Source organism: Heliangelus exortis, chromosome 13 (genome assembly GCF_036169615.1).
Source record: "Heliangelus exortis chromosome 13, bHelExo1.hap1, whole genome shotgun sequence".
Taxonomy (NCBI): domain Eukaryota; kingdom Metazoa; phylum Chordata; class Aves; order Apodiformes; family Trochilidae; genus Heliangelus; species Heliangelus exortis.
The window spans coordinates 943,722-968,421 of NC_092434.1; the positions used below are offsets into that span (position 1 = coordinate 943,722).

The following is a 24,700-nucleotide window of genomic DNA, read 5'->3' on the forward strand; positions in this document are numbered from 1 at the left end:
CTGAGCTGACTGCTGGGACTGATTTTTGGAGATAAATCAGTCCCAATCCCTTTTTCTGCCTGCTTCCCAGCCTTCTTGTGCTCTCTCAGTCCCAATCCCTTTTTCTGCCTGCTTCCCAGCCTTCTTGTGCTCTCCCAACCCTTCCCCCTCTGTCTGGGGGAGAACCTGGAGTTATTCACCTGTTTTATATCAGCAAAACTTCTGCTTTCTTGCTCCAGCAACCCCAGGGGTGAGTCAAAGCAGTGCTAACCAGCCCTGAGCACCTTGTGTCTCTCTGCAAGGCCAAGGACACCCAAATTCTGCCAAACTCTGAGGGACTGGGGGAGAAAAAAGCTGAGGGATTGAAAAAGCTTTAGCTGGGAAGCAGCTGTTGGCCCAAGAGCTGCAGCATCCCTCAGGGATGGACCAGAAAAGAGCTTGGAAACCTGGGAGAGGTTGGGGAGCAGTGCTCCTGCTACTTGTAGAAATAATTCTCCCAGCTCTTCCTTCCAAGATCAAACACCTGATACCAAAATGCAGCAGCTGCTGGGGTTGGGGGTGGGAGGGAGGGGGGCAGCTGCTTTTTGGGAGGAGGTAAAAGGTTGGATTGGTGGTGGTGTGACCATGTTAAAATAAGTGTGTGAGAGAGGCTGGGTCTTCCTGTGCTGTCAGTGCTGTTAAAATTGTACCACATTTGGGATAAAAGGAGCTGGTGAGAAGGCTGGTGAGGCTACCAGGCAGCAAATAATGAATGTTAATAATAATTCATGTTAATGAATGGGAGTCTGAAGTTCCTCTTCCCCAGACACCTTCAGCTGGGGAAGGGGCAGCCCAGCCCAGCATTTCCAAGCTCTCCATCCAACAAAAACTTTTGGGCAATGCTCAGCAGCTCTCACCATCTAGGAAGGGACTTTTCCTTTAATCTTATGCCCTCTGTGTCACCTGGGGTGAAGGGCCACAGCTCACTGGGTGTCCCAGATGCTCAGCCCTCGGGGCACTGGTTGGGAGCCGTGGGCTTGGTTGCCAGGTGAAACTCCCTGGTTGGACATGGTCAGGAGCCCTGAAAAAGCAGTTTGGTTGTTGGTGGTGCTCAAGCTAAGTGCCTGTGGGTTGATATTAATCAAAAGAAAGCAATAAAAGGAAATCTTGAGCTTAAAATGCCTGGTCCTGGTGGAGCTGCTACTCAAAGGCAGTGCTGGAGTTGCCTTCAGGGCTGGTTCAAGCCTTGGGCTGAGCACTGCTGGTCAGGGATGAGCAACCCCATAACTGATGGGATTCATGTAGGGGCTGCCCCATTTCCCTGCCCCAGGAATGGTGTTGCCATGTCCAGGGGCTGTGGGATCCATTGCCTGTGCCAGGCACTCAGCCCCATGCAGCAGATCCACTCCCAGCCTCTGCTCTCTTCTGCTTGAGCACAAATCCCTGGAGCCAACCTCACCCTCTGACAGTTTAAAAATATTTTCCTGCTTTTCCCTAACTTTCCAAAACCTGTCAGGACATCTAATTAGGTGTTGGGCTTCAATTAAGCCTTCATCATGGAAATGAGATGAGTTCTCCTCTTGCCCCTCCCCTTCTGTTGCAGTCTGAATTTTTTTTTTCTTTTTTTTTTTTTTTTCCCAAGCAGTGCTGAGGCTCTGTAACTCCACACCAGCTAAATAGATGCTGCAACAGCTCAATATCCCTGAAAGATCAGGCCCTGGAGATGGTCCCAAGGTGTTTGGGGGATCCAAATCTTGGGTAGGAACAAACCAGACACCAGATGGGCTGGTGAGAAGCTGACATGGCACGAGCAGGTGGAGGGTTTTTTGTATTTCTTCCTTTTTTTTCTTTTCTTGCTCTTTTTTTTTTTTCCCTTCCCCATAGATGTGCTATCAAACCAGCCCATCACTCCCCCAGGGGAGGGGTTGTCCAAAGGACCTGGGTGTCTCCAGGGAGGGCCATGGGGCTTTTTTTTTTATGTGATGGATCCTCCAGCCCCTCCTTGTGCTGTTTGTGGGAACATAAAAATACCATTGCAGCCAAAAAAGAAAAAATAATGATATAAACCTTCAGCTGTTTGCATGCATCTGTCAGTGTGGACATAAAGCAGCAGGGATGGACAATTTACAGAAATTTATATGCCACGATGACAGACATTTGAATGTGCCTTAGGTAGATGTGCAGGAATCCAGGGCTCATAAGAAAAGGAAATATTCTGAATTACCTCTCTCCCTGGGCTACTTCTCAAGAATATTTCTGGCCTTGGGCAGAACGTGAAAAGCCCAGAACTAAGATAAATTGCTCAGCTCCCCATGATTAATAAAAGACTTCTTATTTTTAAACACGTGGTTGGGGAGCCAATTAATAGCAGTCTGTGGCTATCTCTCATGCTGAGCCTCAGGGAGGTTTTATCCTGGGGAACAAAGAGGTGAAAAATTTTTGCATTTGGGTTTGGATGTAACTGCAACAGGCAAGAGGGGGAATAATTAGTTTGTCACCAGGGTGAAAAAGTTAGCCATGAAATCACTAGGGTTTTTTATTTGGCTGATGATGAGAGGGGGTTTTGTGCTGTTTTTTTAATATATATATATATTAATATCATATTGTGTTTGCATGTAATTGTTTAACCTGCTCCTGGGGGGACCTTTGGGTCATGCACCTGAATGTACAAATCCAAACCCTTGGGAGTCTTTGGGAAGAGTTGGAAAACCCAGGGAAGAGTTGGAAAACCCAGGGCTGCAATCACACTTGGTTGTTATTTGCTTCATTTCAAGTGTACAGCAGCCATCCCAAAAAGATGAATAAGGACCCAATAAGAAAAAAAAAAAAAAAAAACCAAAACGCACACACAAAAAAAAAAAAAAGGGGTAGGAAGAAATTTAAGAGTTAATGTGGGAAATGAAATTAAAAAAAAAAATCAGCTGGGGTCTTGCTGCCTTCAGTTATTCTTTCTCTTGTCCCCCATACCCTCTGCCTGAAAAGGGAAAGGAAAAGAAGGAAGAAAAACTGCGACAGGAGGGAATAAGACCATGTAAGGAAAAGAACTGAATTTAACTGGCACATGCTCTAATCCTTAGTTTATTTCTGGTTAAAAATATAGCAATCCAGTGCAGTGTAATAAGAAATCTGCTGAAAAGGTAGCAGAGAAACAGCTAAAACAGAAGCAAAGCAAAGCTGAGTCCACAAGTCAGGACTGTACCCAACAACTCTGTATGAGAAAAGTCAAGGAGGATTTTTTCCCCCCCACCTTCTCCTGCCCCAAATCTCTCTGCCAAAGGCTTTCATCCCACCCTCGGGTTCCTGCCCCACTTCTCCTCTGGAATGGAGCTGCAGTGGGAAGAACTGAGGGTGGAACTTGGTCCCTGGATGTCCCAAATCCCAAACAAACCATTTGAACTGGACCTGGTGGGGATGGATCCCCAGCAGAGCAGAGCTCCACGGTGGGGGAAAACCAGCACGGGCAGGGAGCAATACAGTCTTTATCTTTTTTTTTTTTTAGGATGGGGTTTTTTTGTTGGTTTTGGTGTTGTTTTTTGGTTTGGTTTTTTTTTTTTGAAAAGCAAAGGGATGTCAGCCATTTCCAAGCAATTGAGCTAAGACCACACTCTTGTGACTGGGAGCATCACAGCTCAGAACAGGGATACGGCATCTTTAATGAGTCTGTATATTATCAGTGGGGAGAGGGGAGGGGAGAAAAATCAAGGCAGGCATATTACAAAGATGGTAGAAACAAACAATTTAAGTGACATATTAAAAAAAAAAAAAAAAAAGAAAGAAAAAAAAAGAATACATCCTTAGAGGCTGCCATTGCAAACAATGTTTGGGGTTTTTTTTCTGTTCGTGGTTGTTGGGTTTTTTTTTTCTTTTCTTTTTTTTTTTTTTTTTTTTTTTTTTTTAACAGGGACATGTTGGAAGCTGGAATATACATCCTGCATTACAAAGTGCAAAATACTACATGCTCAGAGCCCAAGCATGATGTCTGAAACAGTCCACAGCAAGATGTAAGAGACAAACCCACCACCCTCTCCCTCCTCTCTGGGACATGCTCCAGTGCTCCTCCCCAGATGCCTTTGAAAACCAAGCTTTATCATATTTTGCTTTATTTTATCATTATCCTAAGTGGATCAGAATCGAGCCCTCCCTCCCCAGTCCCTCCCCCCCAGTCTGCATCTTTGTGGATCCCTGTCTTTGGGATGGGATGCTGTAAGGAATGCTGCTCCATGACAACCAGCAGCCACCCACTTCATCTTGCTGGAGGTGCCTGCAAATTTTGGGGGGCAATCCAGGTGTTTTTACCCAGGAGAAATTGGCTGGGAATTCCAAGTAGCACTGGATGGTTTTCCAGCTTTGCTAAGGGTTGGGGAGCAGCCTGGGGAGGGGGAGGAGGAGGAGGAGGAGGAGGAGGAGGAGGAGGAGTGAAGGCAGGAGGGTGGTGGGGCTGCTGCTCACACCTTGTGTTCCCTGTTCCCCCCCCAGCCCCAAGGAATTCAGCACAGCACCAATTGCTGCTCTGTTTGAAAACAAATAAAAGGGGGCTCATTGCTCTTCTCCCAGCTCCCCCACCCAGGCAGGGTTCAAGCCTTCCCTGGGCTTCTTTTCTCCTTCCCACAGCAACATCTCTCCATTTGCAAAAGGAGAAGGAAGACAAGTACCAGTTGCCTGATTTTGCTATTTTTTTTTTTTTTTTTTCCCCATTTATCATTAAAGCTGTGGTGGATTTCCCTGGGAAACTCAGCCTGGAGCATCCCAGGATCCATACAAACTTCAAGCAAACTCTTTCCACCATCCACTCCTCTGGTCTCCACCTTCAATCCTGTTGTTATGATTTGACATTTTTTTGAGGGTGGGGGTTGAAGGGGCAGGGAAATGGTTTTTTTTTGTTTTGGTTTTTTGTTGGGATTCCTTCTCATCCTTTCCAGTGTTGGGGGGGCAGAGTGTTGATAGCATTTTGCCATGCCACACAGCATAGTGTTATACAAGCAAAGAATTTTGGCTAAAATCCAAAAAACATTACCCAGGAAAAAAGGCAAACTGTGAGTGAGACTCCATCATTTGTTGTTGTTCTTCTGTGAAAAGACTTGGAAATTGTCGTAGGACAGTTCGAGTTATGATTTTTTTTTTTTTTTCCCTTTTTTTTTTTTTGTTGTTTTTGTTTTGTTGTTGCTGTTTGGTTTGTTTGTTGGTTTTGTTGGTTTTGTTTTTTTTTTTTTTTCCCCCATTCATACATGTAACTGTTATTTCTGCAAACAAGACAGTCTTGAATTAGATGAAAAAGTTAATAAACAAAATGGCGACTCCAATATTTAGTAAGATCACCATGACTACCAGGATAGGAGCTGAGCCCTGGAAGAGAAAGAGAAGGAGAGGAGTTAGAAAGTGCCTGGAAAGTCTGGCTGAGGTTGCCTTGCAGCAGGGATGAGGATGCTGCAGGATCCACAGAGGAGCAGAGCCCAGGCAGCATTTTTTTACCCCTCCAGCAAATGATCCTGAAGCTCCTGGTGACCCCCCCTGTTTTTTTTCAGGCTGCTGCCCTAGTGAGGAAGGTGGGAATAAAGATCTTCCCCTTCCAGGTGAGCAAAGAGCAGAAGAAAGGGCTGAAGCCAGATATAAAAAGGTCACCCCTGGGGTTTTTCCTGAAGCCCAGTGACCTCCTCGGGCAGCCCTTCAGTCTGCAAACAAAATCTCTCTCCTGTTTCAGCAACAGAACTCACCTGGGCTGTGCCAGGATCTCTTTTCCTCCCTCCCCATGCTGATCCATAACCCACAGCATCCTGGGGCCCCACAGCATCCCTGGGGACACTGTCCCTCTTCTGTCTGGGTGACAGCAGGGTTGGACCCCTGCTTTCCTGAGCCACTTCAAGGCTTCCTTTCCATCCACTTGCCTCAATATACCTACAAGTCTTGGAAAAGTTTCTGTTTAAATGGGGTGTAAGTCCTGGATACACATCCCCTGGGCCCATTGATGGAGACAGCAGTTGCTTATGGACTCCCCCATGTCGTGCCCATAGGAAATCTGACCTTAAGAGAATAACTAAAATCAGCTCTTACCTGAGGGGGTCAAGGAAAAGGGGGGAAAAAACCTGTATGGTATCATGCAGTTGTTTGGGGATGGTTTGGGGGAGGACATTTCCCACTCAACACCATTGCTGGTGTCCCCATGATGGCAAAAGCTGGGCCAGATACAGTGCTCTACTTTTGGGGAAAGCTTTAATAACCTTTCCTGAGGTTCTTAGACATCAAATTAAGCTCTTGAGGGCTACATGGAAACCATTGGAGCAACTCACATCCCTGCTGCCCCCTGCCAGGCACCCACCCCAGAACCACCCGTGACTTCCCACTGAACATGAAGGCACCCAGGACAACTCCTGCTGGACCTGAGGAGGACGTGGGACCCTGGAGGAAACCACTCAGCATCAGGACCTCAGCCAAGCCTCCAACGCATCTTTCTGCAGAGCACTGGGCAGAAAAACATCCCCCCTGCCACCTTGTCCCTGCCATCAAACATTTGCTGTCCTAAAGTGTTAACGTGGCTTGCATCAGGGTGAGCAAGTGTGTGTGCAGGTAGGTGGTAGCTATTTCTCAGAGGAGCTGGTAGCCTCATCTATTCTTGCTGCAGCAGAGCTGTGCCAGCTTTATTTGCCTGGAATGGTACAAATTTATTTATTTATTTTAATTTTTTTAGTACGCTCCTGTCCTGGTGACAAAGCTCCCGTGGCTGTCGGGGTGGCACGGGGCAGGGGTAGGGGTGCCCTTTCTAATCAAATCCTTGTAACCACTCCGCAGAGCTGCTGGGAAAAAAAAAAAAAAATTAAAAAAAAATATAAAACCAGAGCTCCTTGCTGGCCAGAGATCATTTCTCTTCTGAGCAGGCTGATTCAGTTCGCATTTGGGAGTGGGTGGGAGCGAGGATGCTGGAGCTTGCTGGAAAGGCAAATCTGTAGCTTAGCAACAGGGTCACAGGAAGCCAAGCACAGGGAGGGATTGCAGAGAGCCTCTCCTGGCAGCCAGGTATCCACGCCTGACTGCTTCCAGCAAATCTCTCCGCCTGCAAAGCCTTTCCAAAGGCAGAAACCACCCCCTTCTTGCCACTCCTACCCCCCCCCCTTCCCCTTCCCCGGGCTCCTCCGCTGCCAAGCCCGGCGCTGCGCTGTTTGCATTTGGGGGGTTTTAGCTTCATTTCAAAAGATTATTGGGTTTTAGGATTTTCGAGCCCGCGTTAATACAATAACAGATTGGGAGTGGTTATCCCTGCCATTGTTTCTGTTGGCAGGGCACCGCAGAGACACAGAAAGCCACTTGGGTCCCTCCACCTCGCAGCCAAGGGAGGACTTAAACAGCTTCCCTGGCTCCTGCACCAGCTCCTGTCCCCTCCTCACTTATTTCCCCTGCCAAAGCAGCAATCGCCCTTCCTTCTGCTCTGCTCAGCCTCCTGGATCCTCTCGGTACCACGGAGGTATCCAAGTTGGATGCCAGCTGACATCAGCCTGGGATAATCCAGGGGCTGCTTCTGACACAGAAAGGCACAAAGCAGGACTGGCTGCCTCTTCAGTTTGGAGCTTTCCCCTCCCAAACCACGGACACTTTGGGATGGACCCGTGAGAAATGACAACCCCCTTAGGGTTCCTGGTCAGAGGATGCTGATGGGATGATGTCCTGGGACCCTTCAGTGCCTCAAGGTCATGCCCTCATCTAGGAAAAGGGGGAAGGAGTCAGAAACTTCACAGCATGCACCTGAATCCCTGTGCAGGGTGGTTTTGCTCACTTCCCTGGTTCCAGCTGCATCTTGCATCCTCCCTTCAATGCAGAGGGCAGGAGGAAAGGCTTTTTCCAAGCTTTTCCCCGTTTGCCAGCAAAATCATCCCAGAACGAGGATGAGCAGGCAGGGGGCTCTGCAAACAGAGCAGCTCAAATCCCGACCGTCTGACGACCCACAAATTCTGCTTCTTTTTTACAATTCCTGTTTCTTAACCCCTTCTGCCCTGTGCTGACTCCAACCAGGGCTCTCCACGGCTGTTTCCCCCCCCACGCCCCCCCCCAGGGGACAGGGATCTGAGCAGGGGCTGGAGCCCCGCCTGTGGCAGCTGCTGGATAAGCAGCTTTGGGATGCTGAAGCTTCTGTTTTAACTCCAATTACAAATCCTGCTGCACTTCTAACTGCTTATATCTGGCTTATTTCTAACTTGTGAGGTCTTTCTGCCTTCCCCTCTGCTCAGAGGGACACACTTGCCCTTTTCCCCTCTGATGACAAGGATGTCCTGGGATGTGTGTCATCTGTTTCGAAGAAGTCATTCCTGCCCAGTGCCCAGGCAGAGGATGAATCATTTCTGGGTTTGTGCTTTGGAAGAGATGTTTTGCTGAGCCCAGCCTGGCAATAGGTCACTGAACTCCTTTTTTTTTTTCTTTACTCCAGGGCCAGGCAGCATTTTAGAACTAGCAGCTTGTACAACTCCCCACGCCACGTGCCAGCTCTCTAGTGCCGAACAGAGAGAGCCATAGCTCTTGATTTGCAGCTTTGCATGGTGCTTTAGTAGTTTGGTGAGGTTTTAGTTCATCTTTGGCCTGCTTGAGGCTTAGGAAAGGCCCCCAAAAATTCTGGAGGCCCATGGTACCTCTGGGGTGCTACAAAGCCAGAGGTGGAGCTGATTGTCTGAGCCTGGTTTGTGGTAGCCTGCACACCTTTGATTTTTTATATTTCTTTTAAAAAAAAAAAAAAAAAAAGAAAAGAAAAGAAAGCCACAACACTCTTTTTAGCCCCGCTAAAGCAGGTCCTCAGGAAGAGATTTGTTCAAACTACCCTACCTGTCCTGTCCTTCAGGAGATGGGGCTCTGCTGTGCCTTCCCAGCACAAACCCAGAGCAGACTGGGAAGCAGACACCAGCTGGCAGAGCCCCATCAGCCAACTTTAGCTGTCTAAATGTTAGACACCTGGCCTGCACTGACCATCTAGGCTGGCTCTAGACACAAGTGATGTGAGCTGAATGCCACCCAGAATGGTTCCCAGCCTGGCTCTGAGGAAAAGAAAAATTGAATCAAGTTCTGGTGTCCCTGAGCACCACCCAGAACATTGGGTGATGCAAATTTCATCAGCAAAACCAGGCAGCTCTGGGGCTGGGATGTTTTATTTGTGGTTTTGGTGGGTTTGTTTGTTGGTTGTTTTTTTTTGTTTGTTTAGTGTTGTTTTGCTTTTTAATATAATAATATAATAGGATCCCTGGGAGCAAAACACCTGCCAGGGATGGGCAACTTATCAGCTAGGTAAAAGGGTCCTTCTGTACCAACAGGGATAATCTCCAGGGGCTTTTAAGATTTCCTCCAAAGTTTAGAAAGCTGGAACAGAGACCCAAACCAAAGGAAGTACTAAAATGTGAAGAAAAAAAATCCTTATGGCACAGGAGTAGTAGCAATAATTGTAAGTGTAGAAGTGAGGGGTGGAGGTTTCATCCAGCTTGGGGGTTTTGGCACACTGCAGCTCTGATGCTGCCCCCCACCATTGGCTGCACCTTTTTTTTGTTTGGTTTTAGCCTCTGTTAACCCAAGGGGCTGCTGAGGAATACAAGGGACAGGTGGTTTACAAATGCAATTGTAGCCTAATTAATTGAAGCCTTACCAATCCACGATGATCTGTTATCACAGGGCACAGGCTCTGTCTCTCTGCCATGGAAACCATAGTGCAGGTTACCTAGGAATCCCTCTGGGATCTATTAAGTGTAATTTCCAAGGGCTTGGATCAGCAAAAAATACATATATGTGTGTATATATAGAGGTGTGTGTTGTTTTCCAGCCTCAGCACTGCAGAAAGTGCTTAAAACTTAGCAGCTCTGTGACATTTGTGCTGAGTTGTCATGTAATTGCCAGGAACAGGCTGCTGAGGAATGGTTAAGGAGTATTTAGGAAAAGAAACATAAGGGATTTGCTTGGCCTTCTCCAGTGGATTACAGCATCTCCTGTGACTCGGGGAAGGGAGCCCAGGAGATGCTGGAAGTGCCCATGTAAAGGGAACAGGCACTTGGTACCAGCATGCAGCTGAGTGGGATGGGAAAACCTGCTTCTGGAGGGAAAAAATGGGCTAAAGTCAACAGCCAGGATTAATCCCAAGATGTTTTGTCACCTCTGGTTTAATCTTCACGTCACGGGTGCCCATGGAGCTGGGAGTGAGCTGGAAGGTTGGAGGTGTCTGTCTGTCTGTCTGTATGTAAGATATATATTTTTTTTTTTTTTTTTTTGGTGGTCAAAAGCTGTCATTTGACCCCAACCTTTTCAAAGGTAGATGTGGAGTTGAGCTCAAAACCCAAAAATGAATCCAGGATGATAGGAGCCAAGTCAGTCAGGGGATCTCTTCAGGCACATCAAAGGGGCTCTGAGATTAAAAGGGTTTTAAAAGGACCCTGTCAGGTTCAACATCACATTTCTCTCTGAACAATATTTGCCTCGTGTTGTTACAAGTCATTCCTGCCACGTCTGTACATGAAAGAGGTTAGAAGAAGAACAGCTCCCCGTTATTATTTGTTTTTAAAAAGGGCACACACCCCCCAAAACTCTTTGCTCTGCTCTGCAGCCCCCGTGGTGATGCTCAGGCCTGGCTCATCTCTAGGGGGGTGATGCCAAGTGGGTGCCTGCAGGACTGATCCTGCTCCTTGTTCCCTTGTCTCTAGAGGTGATGGTGGTAGGGACACGTGTGTGTGTGTGTGTGTGTGTGTGTGTGTGTGTGTGTGTGCCACAGCCACTGGGATTTGGGGTCTGACCCAGCTGGGCTGAGATGGGAGAGAGATGGAGGCGCTGGAGACGCCCCTGCCAGGAGCCCTGGGGAAGGCTCCCGATGGGGAAAAGGAAATCATGGAAAAACATGAAGGAAGGAGACTGAGAGGACTACAGGGATAACACCACAAGGAGGACAACCACAAAAATGTCTCCAGAGCTTTTCCCAGCAGATGGATGGGAGCATCTCAGAGCACAGCCTGGACATGATGCAGGTTCTCCACCCCAGCTCTGGGTGCCTTTTGGGACAAGAGAGAACACCCAGCTCTCATTTTTACCTCATTTTACACCCTTGAGGGCCAAAGGTGCCTAACATGAGGTCAGGCCCTCCAAAAATAACCTTGCAGCTGCTGGAAAAGGGAGCATCAAAGGGAGGTGGCATTTGAGGGACAAGTTGCCATGCTCTGTCCCCCCATCCCGGCTCCGTGGCAGCTGGGGCTGAGCCCCCAGCCCGGGTCCCCTCCCTCAGCCCTGCCTGCAGCTCTGGCAGCACCACAGGCTCTGGCAGAGCCCTGTGCTGCCTGCAGATTGGCTGCCTCCTCCTTGCTTTCCCCAGCGACAGCAAAACCTGCTCGGAATAATTTGATGGAAAATCCGCCCCTGGAGCAGGAAGCGAGCGAGGAAGATGCTGCAGCTGCTGGAATCCCTCCCTGCCTCCCCGGCTGGGTACCTGGAGGTGACCAGGGGACTCTCTTGAGATCCCTAACCCAGCAGATGTCTTGCAAATTCCATTTGCTGCAACCCTTTGCTCGCAGTAAGAAGTGATGCCCTTAGCAAACAGCTGAGATTTTTATCTGGCAGCCTGTGACAATGGAAGGAAATAGCAGGGGGGGGGTTGGGGTGGGGTTTTTTGGGTGTTTTTGTTTTTTTTTGCCTGCTGCCCTACTGCCAGGATTTCTTGGTGGGAAGAGACAGAGGGATTTTAAAGAGTCAAGACTGGAGCCTACTCGTATCTCCAGGGTGCCTTTAGTGAGCCCACAACGTGTCCCTAGAAGTCTCCATCTGAGCACCCGTGACTGCTTCTGCTAAATGAGGACAGGCAGATGGATCATGCTCCATCCCTGCCCCTGCTCACAGGCATGCTGAGGACCTCTGTGCCTAAAACACTTCTTTTCCCTTTTAGAAGCCACAGATACTCAGCACCTGCAGGAAAGGAAAGGTATTCTTTTTTATTCTTGGTTTTTTTCTTTTTCCCCAACCCATTTTCAGGGCTGCGTTTTGTGCTGGTGGATGAAAGAGTTGCAGGCGTTTTAGGAAACCTCTTTCCCTTTCCAGTGTTTCAACAACTCCTTTTTTCCTTTCCCACTTTAAGATCTTCTCAAAGGCTCTGGGGAACTGTGAAGCACCCAGGCACAGGTCTGAGCTTTGCACCTCCTCAGGCCAGCAGAGATGATGATGTTCAGCTAAGTCCCTTCAAGCCAACAACCCCAACCCAGGTCCTGGGTTCTGTTTTCCTCTGCCTGAGTGATGATGACAACTGGTGTGAGTTTGTGCTGTGTGTGCAAGGGGTCAGTGCACACAGAGGCACAGAAAGATCAGGTGGCTTTAAGTGTAATTGTGAAGTTTTTATATGCCTGGAGAGCCAGCTTGGTGACCCCGAAACCCCCAAGTCCCCTGATGGCAAACACTGAGCTGCACTGAGATTGTGCAGCAGCCTCAAGAAATGACCTTTTAAAGAGCAATTTTCAACAATTGATGTGCAGCCCCGATGAAGGGGGATTCTGGGAGCCTCTTTTTAAGGGTCTGGTGAAAAACGATGGAGAAGAACAAAGTTCTGATAGCTCATATAGCAACCTATGTGTCTGTCTCCTCCACAGAATTCTGCATCCCCACCTGGGCACACCTTACAAGAGGTTGGACACCAAGGGACCCCTCCAGCTCTTCCAGCCTCATTTCTAAGACAGAAATCAAGAGAAGTGACCATTTTCAGAGTGCATTTTTGCAGGACCTGCCTCCCACCCCTTTCCTGCTGGCACTGCCAAGGGTGTGCTTGCTCCCAGAGCTTGAGCTGACTCTCCAATGCAGACCCAACCCCCTGGGCTCATTGCTGGGTGTGTGTAGAGCTGGTTCATGGCAGATTATTTTTAAAGCAAGCTGACCTGTGAGCACAGCCTCAGTTCTTGCACAGAGATACTCCAGGTAGGGCAAAAAAATAACCCTCCTCTGCTAAAAGCATCCCTCCCGTTCCTGGGCAGGCACCTTTCTGGTACAGCCCAGCTGCCCTGGAGATGAGAAATGCCCTTGTCAGCCAACAGCTTCACAGATGGCAGTGCTGCAGATCACCAGGGAGCCTGCTGCCATGCAAGCTGAAACAGTGTGGGCACACACGTGTGAACACACACACACACGTGTGCACACACACACACCAGAGCTGCTCCCTGCCCGCAGGCTGGGAGTGGGGAAGGATGGAGTGTTTCAGGTTAGCACAGGGAAATGGGGCTGTGGGGGACTTGGGGAGCTTTAGTTCTGCATGAAAAGGTGCAGGGAGGGAGCAGGAGGCAGCAGGGGCTTGGCAGGACTGAGCAGGGCAGTGCCCCGGGGTGCTGGGCATGCACAGGGTGAGATAAATCCTTCCCCTTCACCCCTCCCCTCCTCAGAGAGCCTGAACTGCTTTGAGATCCTTCCTGATCTGAGGATGATCAGAGGGATGGAGCACCCATCCTGTGAGGAGAGACTGAGAGAGCTGGGGTTGCTCAGGCTGGAGAGGAGAAGGCTCCCAGGAGACCTTATTGTGGCTTTCCAGTATCTGAAGGGGCTCCAGGAAAGCTGGGGAGGGACTTTTGAGGCTGTCAGGTAGGGATAGGATGAGGGGGAATGGATTCAAACCAGAGGAGGGGAGATTTAGGTTGGAAGTTGGGAAGAAGTTCTTCCCCAGGAGGGTGCTGAGACCCTGGCACAGGTTGCCCAGAGAGGTGGTGGAAGCCCCATCCATCCCTGGAAGGTTTTAGGGCCAGGCTGGATGGGGCTCTGAGCAATAATGGGAGCTGTCCCTGCCCATGCAGGGGGGTTGGACCTGGATGAGCTTAAATGTCCCTTCCAATCCTGAAAATTCCATGATTCCCTGATGGCAGCTGCAGGCAAGGTCAGAGTGTTGGGCAGGAGGTTGAGGACAAATCCCTGCACTTCCCCTTCCTCTCCTCCACCTCCTTCCCTCTGACCCCCTCCCTGCCAGGCCCCATGGAGTGACACCCAGTGAGCACGGTGCACTTCTTGCTAGAACAAATTGTTGCTGGCATTGTAGGTTATTTAAATCCCCATATTATCTCTTCCTCTCTATTCCATTAGCTTCCTCCCAAACCTTCGCCATCTGTTCCACCCTCGGTTATGAATGTGAGAAAACTGAACATGCTGCTTCACAGCTACAGCACTTAAAAAGGATGATGTGCATCCTGATGGCTTTTCTGTCAGCCTTTCCAGGCAGGCTCTGCCCCTTCTTGGGTGCCCAGGATTCGACCCAAACCTGCAGTAATGTTACATCCCAGCAGTGCCTGGTTACCTCCACCCAGCGCCCCAGGGCGAGACCTCCTGCCCAAGCTCTGGAGCATCAGGAACCTGTCCAGCTTGGGCTGGGTGGGCAGAGACACCAGAAGGGCTTCTGCCAGCCATCTCCCTGAAGAGAAATGATGGTTTCATTCCTCCTCTGGGACCTGTGTCTTTCCCACCTCCCTGCCACCACGCGTGGTCACGTTATCAAAGGTCCTGGAGCATCCACAGGCAGAGCAGGCTCGGTGTCCGTGCAATTGATGGTTGGACTTGACCTGCAGGGAGCTCTTTTCCAACCTTAATGACTCTATGAATTCCTGCTGCTGCTTTTTCCCCTCTGCCAGGCCCCTAATGCTGCCTGTCATTTCTCTTGTGCTTCACAGCCACCTACACCAGCAGGTCCAGACAGCTCGGTCTGGACTCCTGTGTGCCTGTTTGTGTGCTCAGCAGGATGTGCTCAGGGCTGCCTCCACTTGCAGCTCTCTCTTCTTCTTCTGGAGCAGCAAGAAGTGTCCTACAGTGAGGTTCCCCAGCAAGCACCCCGTGTTCAGCTCATCTGAAACGCTGCGTGGGGGCTCCCAAGCCTGCGCCGAAGCTTGAGGGAGGAAGAAGCAGCCAGAAAGCTCCAGGGCTGTGTGTGGGGGTGATTCCTCCACATCCACAGCAGGGACAGAGCTGCTGGTTTTGTCCTTTCTGCTGCTCAGGGGCTGCAGATGTCCTTGCCCACCCGTGGGACACTGCTGCCCGAGCTGTGGCAGGTGCTGCAGGAGCAGGGACCACAGAATCATGGAACTGTCATGGTTGGAAAAGACCTCTAAGCTCTCCAAGTCCAACAATCAACCCAATGCTAAACATATTCCTAAGCACCATATCTACACATTTTTTAAGCGCCTTCAGGGACAACCACCTACCTGGGCAGCCTATTCCAGTATTTAATAACCTTTTCAGTGATGGTTTCTTCTACTATCCAATGTAAACCTCCCCTGATGGGGTTACTTGTTCATAGGGAGAAGAGACCAGCCCCCATCTGGCTCCAACCTCCCTTTCAGGTAGTTGTAGAGAGCAGCCTCCTTTTCTCCAGACCATGGAAGACAAGAGGCAGGGATCCCTGTTTAACTGTGAGCAGGATGGGTTTGATAAAACCTTGGAGCAGCCTCAAAGGTGCTCCCACCGGAGGTGTTTCCCACCGGGAAAACCCCACCGTGCCCACCGGAGCATGTCCTGAAGTGCCTCATCTACACCTCCTTTGGACACCTCCAGGGATGGTGACTCTGGGCAGCCCATTCCAGCCTCCTGACTACTGAAATTCTTCCTATCTCTTCTCCAAACTAAACCCCAGCTTCCTCAGCCTCTCCTCAAGGACTTGTTCTCTAGACCTTTCACCAGCTTGGTTGCCCATCTCTGGACGTGCTCCAGCAATGTGATGTCCTTCTCGTAGTGAAGGACCCAGAACTGGACACAGCACTCGAGCTGTGGCCTCACCAGTTCCAAATGCTGCAGGTGTGGCAGCTGTGACCACACCTGGCATGGTCAGCATGGTGACAAGGCCAGTGCTTCACCAGGCAGTGCCAGCACATCGTGGCAGAGTGACCAAGACCTGCTGCAGGCTGACACAATGCCCAACTACCAGAATTTAAGCCCTGATGTTGCCAGAGGGTCCCACCACGTGTGAAGTTCTGCTGCCACAACCCACCCACAAGGCAGCATCACCAACACCTTGCTTAATTCTTCAGCTTTTCCACCTTTTGTAGGTGGATGCTCCAAAGCCTGGCAACAAATGGAATCATCGGCAAAAGGAACTCAAACCTTGCAGCTTGCATCCTCCAGTGAAAAACCTGCAGTTCCCACCAAGAGCCTGAGGAGAAAACCCCACACCAGCTTCCAGCAGATGCTGTGGGTGAGGCAGGATCCCACAGCAGCTCTGCACCAGGTTTCTCAGCCAGGTTTCAACACACAATTTAGGCAACTCACCGTATTGGATTTGAGCGCATCCCCATTGTCCTCTTCGGATTCTAGTGCAACAGGTAAAGATTTCTGTGGTGGGGAGAAGGTTAAGTCCCACCTTAGTAGCCGAGGTTCAGCTTTGTCCCCGAATCTCAGGTTTTCCAGTTTCTGCACCGTGGGCTCAGCAGAGGAAGCTGGCCTGAAATTCTCTTTGTTCTGGGACTTAGACCTCAGTCTCTGAACCCCGAAGCTCCGGTCTTCCCCGCGGTGGTCATCGGCCATGCTCCTGCAGGGTCCTCCTTTGCTGTAGTGTCTTTTTTGGGTGTGAACCTCTTGCATATAAGAATCCATCCTCATGAGGGGCTTCATCTCCATCTCGTAATTGCTCATCTTCTCCTCGTCCAGCTCGAGCAGTTTGGAGCTCCCTGAGCTGTGGTTGTGGGACCTGTGGTGGGAAGTCCAGGAAACGGCGGCCGGGGAATCTGTCCACCTCTCTCTCTGCTTGTGGTTGGAGGCCGAGTGTTTGTGTCCTCCACTCCGACCTCTGTAATCTTCAGGGACAGAGGCTGAGCCCAGCTGGCCGCTCCTCAGCGTCCCACTCCTCACCCCACGGGTCCCCCCAACCTTCTCTTCACCCCAGCTGTTGGGGCGCAAGTAATCCCCGCCGCGGCCCTCCAGCAGCATCTGGATCTCCCCACCCCTTTCTTCATCCACCGAGACCTGCCTGGAGAAGTGAGCACTCTTGTTCCTGCAGGAAGGAGCCAGGGGAGGGGTGGAGGAAGGGCTGGCAGGGAAGCTCTGCAGGGGGCTGTCATCAGGGGTCAGGTCGGACGGGGTGGTCCCTTTGCGGTAGAGTTCGGGGCTCTCTTGTTGGAGAGGGGTCCCCGTGGAGAGGACCTCGATGTCATCGCTCGAGTTCTGGCGCTTGGGTCTCTGGCATTCGAGCCCTTTTTTTATGGTATTTTTTTTGGTTTTGTGGAGTCGTGAAGAGAAAAAGAGAGAGAGAGGGAGAGAGAAACGCGACAGGGTTATTTCTATCCTGTGGGTGCCCACTGGGTTCCTCATCTCAAAGAAGGGGGCTGGGAGGGGCAGGGAATGGGGGGCAGGAGGAGGGCAGCAGGAATGTCACACAATCATAGAAATAGAATCCTAGAATTGGCTGGGCTGGAAGGGACCTCAGAGATCATCAAACCCAACCCTTGATCCACTCCCCCCGTGGTTCCCAGCCCATGGCACTGAGTGCCACATCCAGGCTCTTTGGAAATATCTCCAGGGATGGAGAATCCACCCCTTCCCTGGGCAGCCCATTCCAATGCCTGATCACCCTCTCCAGAAAGAAATTCTTTCTCATGTCCAACCTAAACCTCCCCTGGCACAACTTGAGACCTCTTGTGCCCTCTTGTCTTGCTGAGAGTTGCCTGGGAAAAGAGCCCAACCCCCCCCTGGCTCCAACCTCCTTTCAGGGAGTTGGAGAGAGTGATGAGGTCTCCCCTGAGCCTCCTCTTCTCCAGCCTCAACACCCCCAGCTCCCTCAGCCCTTCCTCACAGGACTTGTGCTGGATCCCTTCCCAGCCTCCTTGCTCTTCTCTGGACCTGCTCCAGGACCTCGATATCCTTCCTGAGCTGAGGGGCCCAGAACTGGACACAGGACTCGAGATGAATGGACAGCTTCTTGCCACCAGGCCAAGAGAAAAGGCCTCGTTGGTTTTACACCAAGCTTGATATCACCTCCAGCACCTGCAGAGCAGGTTTGGCAGCAGCTGCTGGGGCGTTCTGCACCAAGGTTGTGTTTCTGCACCAAGGTTGTGTTTCTGCACCAAGGTTGTGTTTCTCCACTCCTGGAAAGCCCGGTGCTCCCAACCCTTTTAGAAACCCCCTGTCCCCACTATAACTCTTGGAGGATCCATCTGACCACCTCATTCTTTCAGCTCCACACCCAGTTCTCTGGCATGAGAGGGGAAATCAGAGATGTGGTTGGTGGAAGCCAATGCTCACCTCATACCCCGAGCTGCTGGGACCACCCTGTGCCTTCACACCCCCCCTCCTGGGCTGAGAAACACATCAGCTTTGTGGCTGCTCTGTATGGCACAGAAACCTCACCTTGAAGGTTCAGGGGGAGATGGTGCCACCTGGGTGGATGTACAAACCCACACAGACAAGGAGAACAAGGACATTTCTTGGGGGATGTGATGCAGAGCACAGGGGTGGTCGTGCCTCACACCTTCAGGCAGGAGCAAGGTGGTTTGTTCAGGGCTACATGAGTGCTGCATCTTATCTGTATCTTTTATCTTATCTCATCTTTGAGCCCAAAGGACACCCCAGACAATGTCTCCTTGGGGAGGGGCACTTTGAGAGTGGTTGAGTGTCTTCTGCAGGAGGTGACCAGCTGGCAAGAATCACAATTAGAAAACCTGCCACTTATTAATCACTGATGTAACAGCAAATTATTTCCAAGGGGGTGCAAGCTAAGAGTGCTTAATTCTCATTTTCCCCTCTCCAGGCAGAGCTTTTCCCAGTGAAAGCCATGCTAAATCGTGTGAATAATTTGATAAATACATTAACTGCCTAATGCCCCCAAAATGCAGCTCGTTGCAATTGCCAGGGCCAGACAGGAAACGAGGCTCAAAAAGGAAGAACTCAATTTCTTGCCAGGGTTTCAAAAGAAATGCTCTGGAGCCCCTGCTCTCATCTCTTCACTTCTGCTGAGTAATTTTTAATTTAAATTTTTTTAATTTGCCACCCCTGGGACGTGCCTCCACCCCCAGCTGTCCCCATGTCCTACCACACCATGGTCCAGCCACAAGGAGAGGAGGTAAATAGTGGGGAGACTGCTTGGGAATTTTTTAATGGAATTTTTTAATGGGAAATTTGCTTTCTAAGGACTGTCAGTTTGTTGGTTTGGGGTTTTTTTTTGTTGGGTTTATTTATTATTTACTTATTTATTTATTTATTGTATTATTTGCCACAGGAAAACCTCTGTGTGTTTTGGGACAATGCTCACTCTGCTAGTTCAGTTTTAATTTGTTCCCTGTGTCTCTGTTTGCCTGGGGGGAAGGGGAGGTAATGAACCTTCTGGGATTTCTCTCTGTCCCCCCCCAAGCAACTGGGAAATTGTGGTGAAGGAAAAAGGTGGAGTACAGCCCCTCCTTTTTTTTTTTTTTTTTTTTTTTTTTTTTTTTTTTTTTCAGAATAACAGTCCCTGGGGAAAAACACAGACTGATTTTGTGGCTGTTGTTGAGATGTTCCCATTTCAGCCCTCCTCCAATATCCCAGGTGGGAAACTGAGGCAGGGGGGGGAATAACCCAGCTTCCTATGAGGATGCTGTGAACCCAACTACTGAAATGGGCTCACCCAAGACTTGGGGTGTCCCTGCTCACCTCAGGCTGGAGGTGCAGGGGCTTGAAAGCTTCCCACCAGCTCTGAAGACCCCCAAAGCCAAGCTCCAGCTACACCCCCTGCTCCAACCCCATCCCTCCCCAGCACCTCCAGCCCCACCCTGGAGGTGAGAAAGCCCGAGATGCTCCAGCATCCTCCCCAGGGACCACACTGCTCTCCTCCTACATCTTCCCCACCTGGCCCTGCAACGAGCTGAGATGATTCCTCCTCTCCAGGGGTTAAACCCCTGAGGTTTGCAGCCTCTTATAGGGCTCCTGGATGAGCAGGGGTCACTGCTGATGGGGCACGGCCACCCCACAGGAGTCCCAGGAGGATGTGGGTGTTTCCTTGCAGAGAAACTCAACAGATGCCCCAGGGCTGTCTTGGTGGTTTTTGACACCCGAGGCTGTGCGAGGATTTATTCAGAGCTAAAATTAGTGGTGGAGCACGTGGTGTTCCTGGAAGAAGGGTTGGGAGGGGGTGAAGGAGGATGCAGAGCCCCAAACCTGGGTTGCCAGCAGGACCGAGGCAGCCAGGCCCTGGCTGTGGTGTCTGCAAAGCCCAGGACGTGTCCCCTGGTGCTGAGGGGACCCTCAGGACACACACGTGGGATTTGGGAGCAGTGCTTGCAGCAGCACCCATGGTGCTGTTAAAGGGGGACACATCCAGCACCCATAATGGTGTTGAAGGGGGTCATGACCAGCACCTGTGATGCTGCACGAGGTGGGCACATCCTGCACCCATTAAACCACTTGAGGGGGGCACATCCAGCACCCATGATGCTGCTTAAAAGGGTCACATCCAGCACCCATGATGCTTTTTATGGGGGGCACATCCAGCACCCTGGATGCCGTGCAGGGGGGCCACATCCTGCACCCATTAAGCTATTTAAAGGGGCCACATCCTGCACCCATCCATGGTGCTGTTTAAGAGGGGCATATCCAGCACCCATGATACTTTTTATGGGGGGCACATCCAGCACCCTGGATGCCGTGCAGGGGGGCCACATCCTGTACCCCTCAAGCTATTTAAAGGGGCCACATCCTGCACCCATCCATGATGCTGTTTAAGAGGGGCATATCCAGCACCCATGATACTTTTTATGGGGGGCACATCCTGCACCCGTGGTGCTGTGCCAGGTGGGCATATCCTGCACCCATCAAGCTATTTAAGAGGGACACATCCTGCACCCATGATGCTGTTTAACAGGGGCATATCCAGCACCCATGATGCTTTTTATGGGGGGCACATCCTGCACCCTGGATGCTGTTTAAGAGGGGCATATCCAGCACCCATGATGCTTTCTAGGGGGGACACATCCAGCACCCTTGATGCTGTGCAAGGTGGGCATATCCAGCACCCCTTAAGCTATTTAAAGGGGCCACATCCTGCACCCATCCATGATGCTGTTTAAGGGGAGCATGCACAGCATTCTTTATGCTATTTAAAGGGGGCACATCCAGCACCCATTGAGCTATTTAAGAGGGACACATCCAGCACCCATGCTGCTGTTTAGAGGGGGCACATCCAGCACCAGCATCCAGACCCAGGGGCTGTGGGGTGGCACTGATGCTCCCAGCCATTCCCTGCCTGCCTCAGCCCACAGGCACTCCCAGCTTTCCCCCCGTGGCTGGGCTGCTGTGTTTGTTTTTTAATGTGCTCTAAGTGGAAGCTCCTGCCCTGCTCTTCACTCACACACAACCCACCCAGACGTGAGCACCAGGAACAGGAGCCCCAACACCAGTCAAGCACCATGTCCCTGTCTAGAAGCTTGTAAAAAATGCATCACCTAAAAATATCTTTTCAAGAGGCGATTTAAAACGGCCAAGTCTCTTGGCAAGGGGAAATGGAGATGAGGAATATCTCAGGGCTGGAGAAGCCCCTGGGACTCTGCAGCCCTGTGAGAAAGCTCGGATCTCTGATATACAAATTGGAGGAGAAAATGCTGAGGGGTGTGGGAAGAGGCTGCACCTTCTGCCAGCGAGCAGAGAGATGCTCAGCACCTCAGTGCCCACCCCTGGGTGGCTGTGTCTGGGGGTGAGGGGAGATGCTCGGCTGCACGGCCCAGCTCCAGAAGGTTCATGGCTCATGGGATGCCCCTTACTGCCCCTGTGCTGTGGTGAAGTGAGGACTTGGGCCAGGAGATGCACTGAGCCCCTTTTCCCCTGGCTTGTGGATCAGAACCATCACCGTGAGTCCCTGACACCAACCCCTGGAGCCAGTGAGCCAAGTGAGTAACTCCATTTAGAGAGAAATGGGGAATTAAAGGGGGAGAAAACAATGAGAGATGCCTCCCGATGAGGGCAGAATCAAACCACTCACCTCTATTAATTACTCTCTTAATTATGGCTGTGGAGCTTCCCAACCCCACTGGCAGCAGCCCCTCCAGGGTGGGTGCAGCCCATATGGGGTGAATCCTCCTCAGGTGCCCCCTGAAGACCACTGCCTGACCACAGCTTTCATGGAACCAGACTGGTTTGGGTTGGGAGGGACCTTAATGATCATTTAGCTCTGGTCCTATGGTCAGGGACCCCTCTCCCAGCCCAGGATGCTCCAAGCCCCATCCAACCTTTCAACACTTCCAGGGATGGGGCAGCCACAGCTTCTGGGGGCACCCTGGGGCTCAGCACCCTCACAGGGAAGATGATGATGGGGGGGAAAGAAGAACCCCCAGGGATTTCCATCCCTCAAGTTCCCCAACAGCTCTGCACACACACACGGGACTGATTTGCACAGCCAGGTGATGGATGGGTTGTGTCCCAGTGTGTGTCACCCCAGCCCTGCAAGCCCAACAGTTCAAAAGAAATCATGAACCATAAAAAAAAAAATAAAAAATCAGTGCCCACCACTGACATCATTTGTGTTTTGGTTTTGGAGCCCTTGTTGGGTTTTTTCTGTGCAACCTGTAAGGACTCTAAACTTGAAAAAATGGGAATATTTCGGTGGGAGAAGAGGAATACTGAGAAATTGGTGTTTAAACCTCCAAACACTGATGTCAGGGGGTGGTTTCCCACCCCAGGAGTCCCAGTCAGGACCAGTAGCTGTGGGCACCTCCCCGCAGGGTGATTCTGGGGGGGTTTTGGGGTCCCTGAGCAGGGCAGAGGGGGTCAGGGGACCCAAGCACTGACCGTTCTCCCTGTGCTGGAAGGAAGGTGAAAACTCTTTGGCAGTGATCCTGGCGATCCGGGCTTCCTCCTGAGCTTTCTGTGCCGCTGTCACCGCTGCCTCCGCCTTGGCCCTGGAGTGAGAGGTCCTGTGAGAAGCAGAGAGAGAGGGGTCAGAAGGAGTCAGCAGCTTCCCAAGCACGGGGGAGCTCGGATCTGTCCCTACAAAAAGCCCCTCTGGATGTGGTGGAGGAATTGGGGGTCCTTGAGGTGATGGGTAAGAGGGCTGTGAACTGCTTCTCAGTCTGCAGGCTGCCCAGGAGGTTGGGAATGTAAAGAAAAATAAGCATGTTTATTTAAATTTTAATTTTGTTGTATTTTATTTTGTTGTATTTTATTGTATTTTATTGTATTTTTATTATATTATATTATATCATATTATTTTTATACTTATGTTTATATTTATATTTAAATTTATATTTACATTTATATTTCTATATTTATATTTATATTATACTTATATTATATTTATATTATATTTATATTTACATTATATTTATATTTACATTTACATTTATTTTATATTTATATTTATATTTATATTATATTATATTTATATTATATTTATATTTATTTTATATTTATATTTATATTATATTATATTATATTATATTTATATTATATTTATTTTATATTTATATTTATATTTATATTTATATTTATATTTATATTATATTATATCTATATCTATATTTATTTTATATTTATTTTATTTTTATATTTATATTTATATTATATTATATTTATATTTATTTTATATTTATTTTATTTTTATTTTTATATTTATATTTATATTATATTATATTATATTTATTTTATATTTATATTTATATTTATATTTATTTTATATTTATATTTATATTTACATTTATATTTATATTTATATTTAAAGCACCCATCACCATATTGATAACCATTCTCCAACACTGACAAACACCCTCTGGAACCCCTCTGACAGCCAAGGTAAGGACAGGAGGCAGCCTGGTAGCTCCTCAGCACTTTGGTTTCCAACCAAGCAGGGACAGGATGCTTTTTGTCCCCCAGGATGCATCCCCTGCTGCAGGTTGGGCCCCTCCATCCTGCATCCCTCCCCAGGGGACCCTGACAGAGCAACCAGAGTAAAGCTGCTGGCTTGGGGTTTTTTAACCAGGTGGGGTTTTTGTTGGTGGTGGTGGTTTGTTTTATTTTTGTTTTTTTTTTTTTTAGCCAAAAATATTTGCTTTTGGATGAAAAAAATGAAGATTTCCATGCACAAAGCACCGCATGGATGAACCAGCAGGGGTTTGCCATGGGGGCCACCTCTAACATCCCTCTAACACCTTTATCAGGGCATTTTTCTTCACTCTGGATGGTTCTTTTGGACTCTTGGGTTTGGTGCTATTTCATCCCATCCCTCCGGATTTCCACCCTCTCCCACAGCCCCTCTGGAGCATCTTTACCCCTCCCCTTTAGCACTTTAAGCCCCCTCCTTCCCCCCCTTCCCTGGGTAGCAGGCAGCATTATAAATAGCTCAGCTGATTTCTTTTCCCTCCAAAACCAGGCCCTCCACCACCTCCTTTAGTCATGAGTTTGGGGCTTTTTTTAATTTATTTTTATTTTTATTTTTTTATTATTTTTTTTTTCTGCTGCTTTCTGAATTCCCTCTAATTTCTCGACAGCTGCTGGGTGGGGAGAGCCACTGCTGAGAGGCTCCTAGAAATGGAAAATAGGGCTGGGAACGTGCCCAGCTTCCCATGGGGCTGCACAAACCTGGGCTAGAAACCAGGGTGTGCATCTGTCTGGGACACTGTCACCTCCCCCAGCACGGGAGGAATCCTGCTCCCTGCTCCCTGTCACTTGTTTTTAGGGGCTGACAAGTTGTCTTGGCTCTAATAAGAGCTTTATTTATATAAATGGAGGAGGTGACAGGGGTGACCTTTTCCTCTGCAGCTCGTGAAGGTGGTGGAGGGGCTGTGGTGATGCTGCTGCAGGTCCTCTGGGTCCCCCGGGACTGATACAACCAGAAAATTGGTTTAAAAAA

At 49.6% G+C, this 24,700-nt stretch overlaps 1 protein-coding gene and 1 long non-coding RNA gene across 3 annotated transcripts in view; one reads left to right on the top strand and one right to left on the bottom strand.

Moving 5' to 3' along the window:
• Nucleotides 1–91: 91 nt before the first annotated feature.
• On the top strand, nt 92–3,915 carry LOC139801914 (uncharacterized). Of its 2 annotated transcripts, none has more exons than XR_011728395.1 (2): nt 92–1,772; nt 3,860–3,915. It is a non-coding gene; the product is annotated as an uncharacterized lncRNA (long non-coding RNA). The 2 variants fall into 2 exon arrangements; XR_011728396.1 differs by lacking the exon at nt 92–1,772 and adding an exon at nt 2,840–2,989.
• JPH3 (junctophilin 3) overlaps nt 3,021–24,700 on the bottom strand; it is a 58,479-nt gene continuing 36,799 nt past the window's right edge. The window contains exons 3-5 of the mRNA XM_071756584.1: nt 22,645–22,769; nt 16,168–17,087; nt 3,021–5,301 (exon numbers count right to left, since the gene is read on the bottom strand). Of these exons, the coding sequence (XP_071612685.1) occupies nt 5,221–5,301; nt 16,168–17,087; nt 22,645–22,769 (1,126 nt within the window). The 3' untranslated portion in view covers nt 3,021–5,220. The remainder of the gene's footprint in view (nt 5,302–16,167; nt 17,088–22,644; nt 22,770–24,700) is intronic.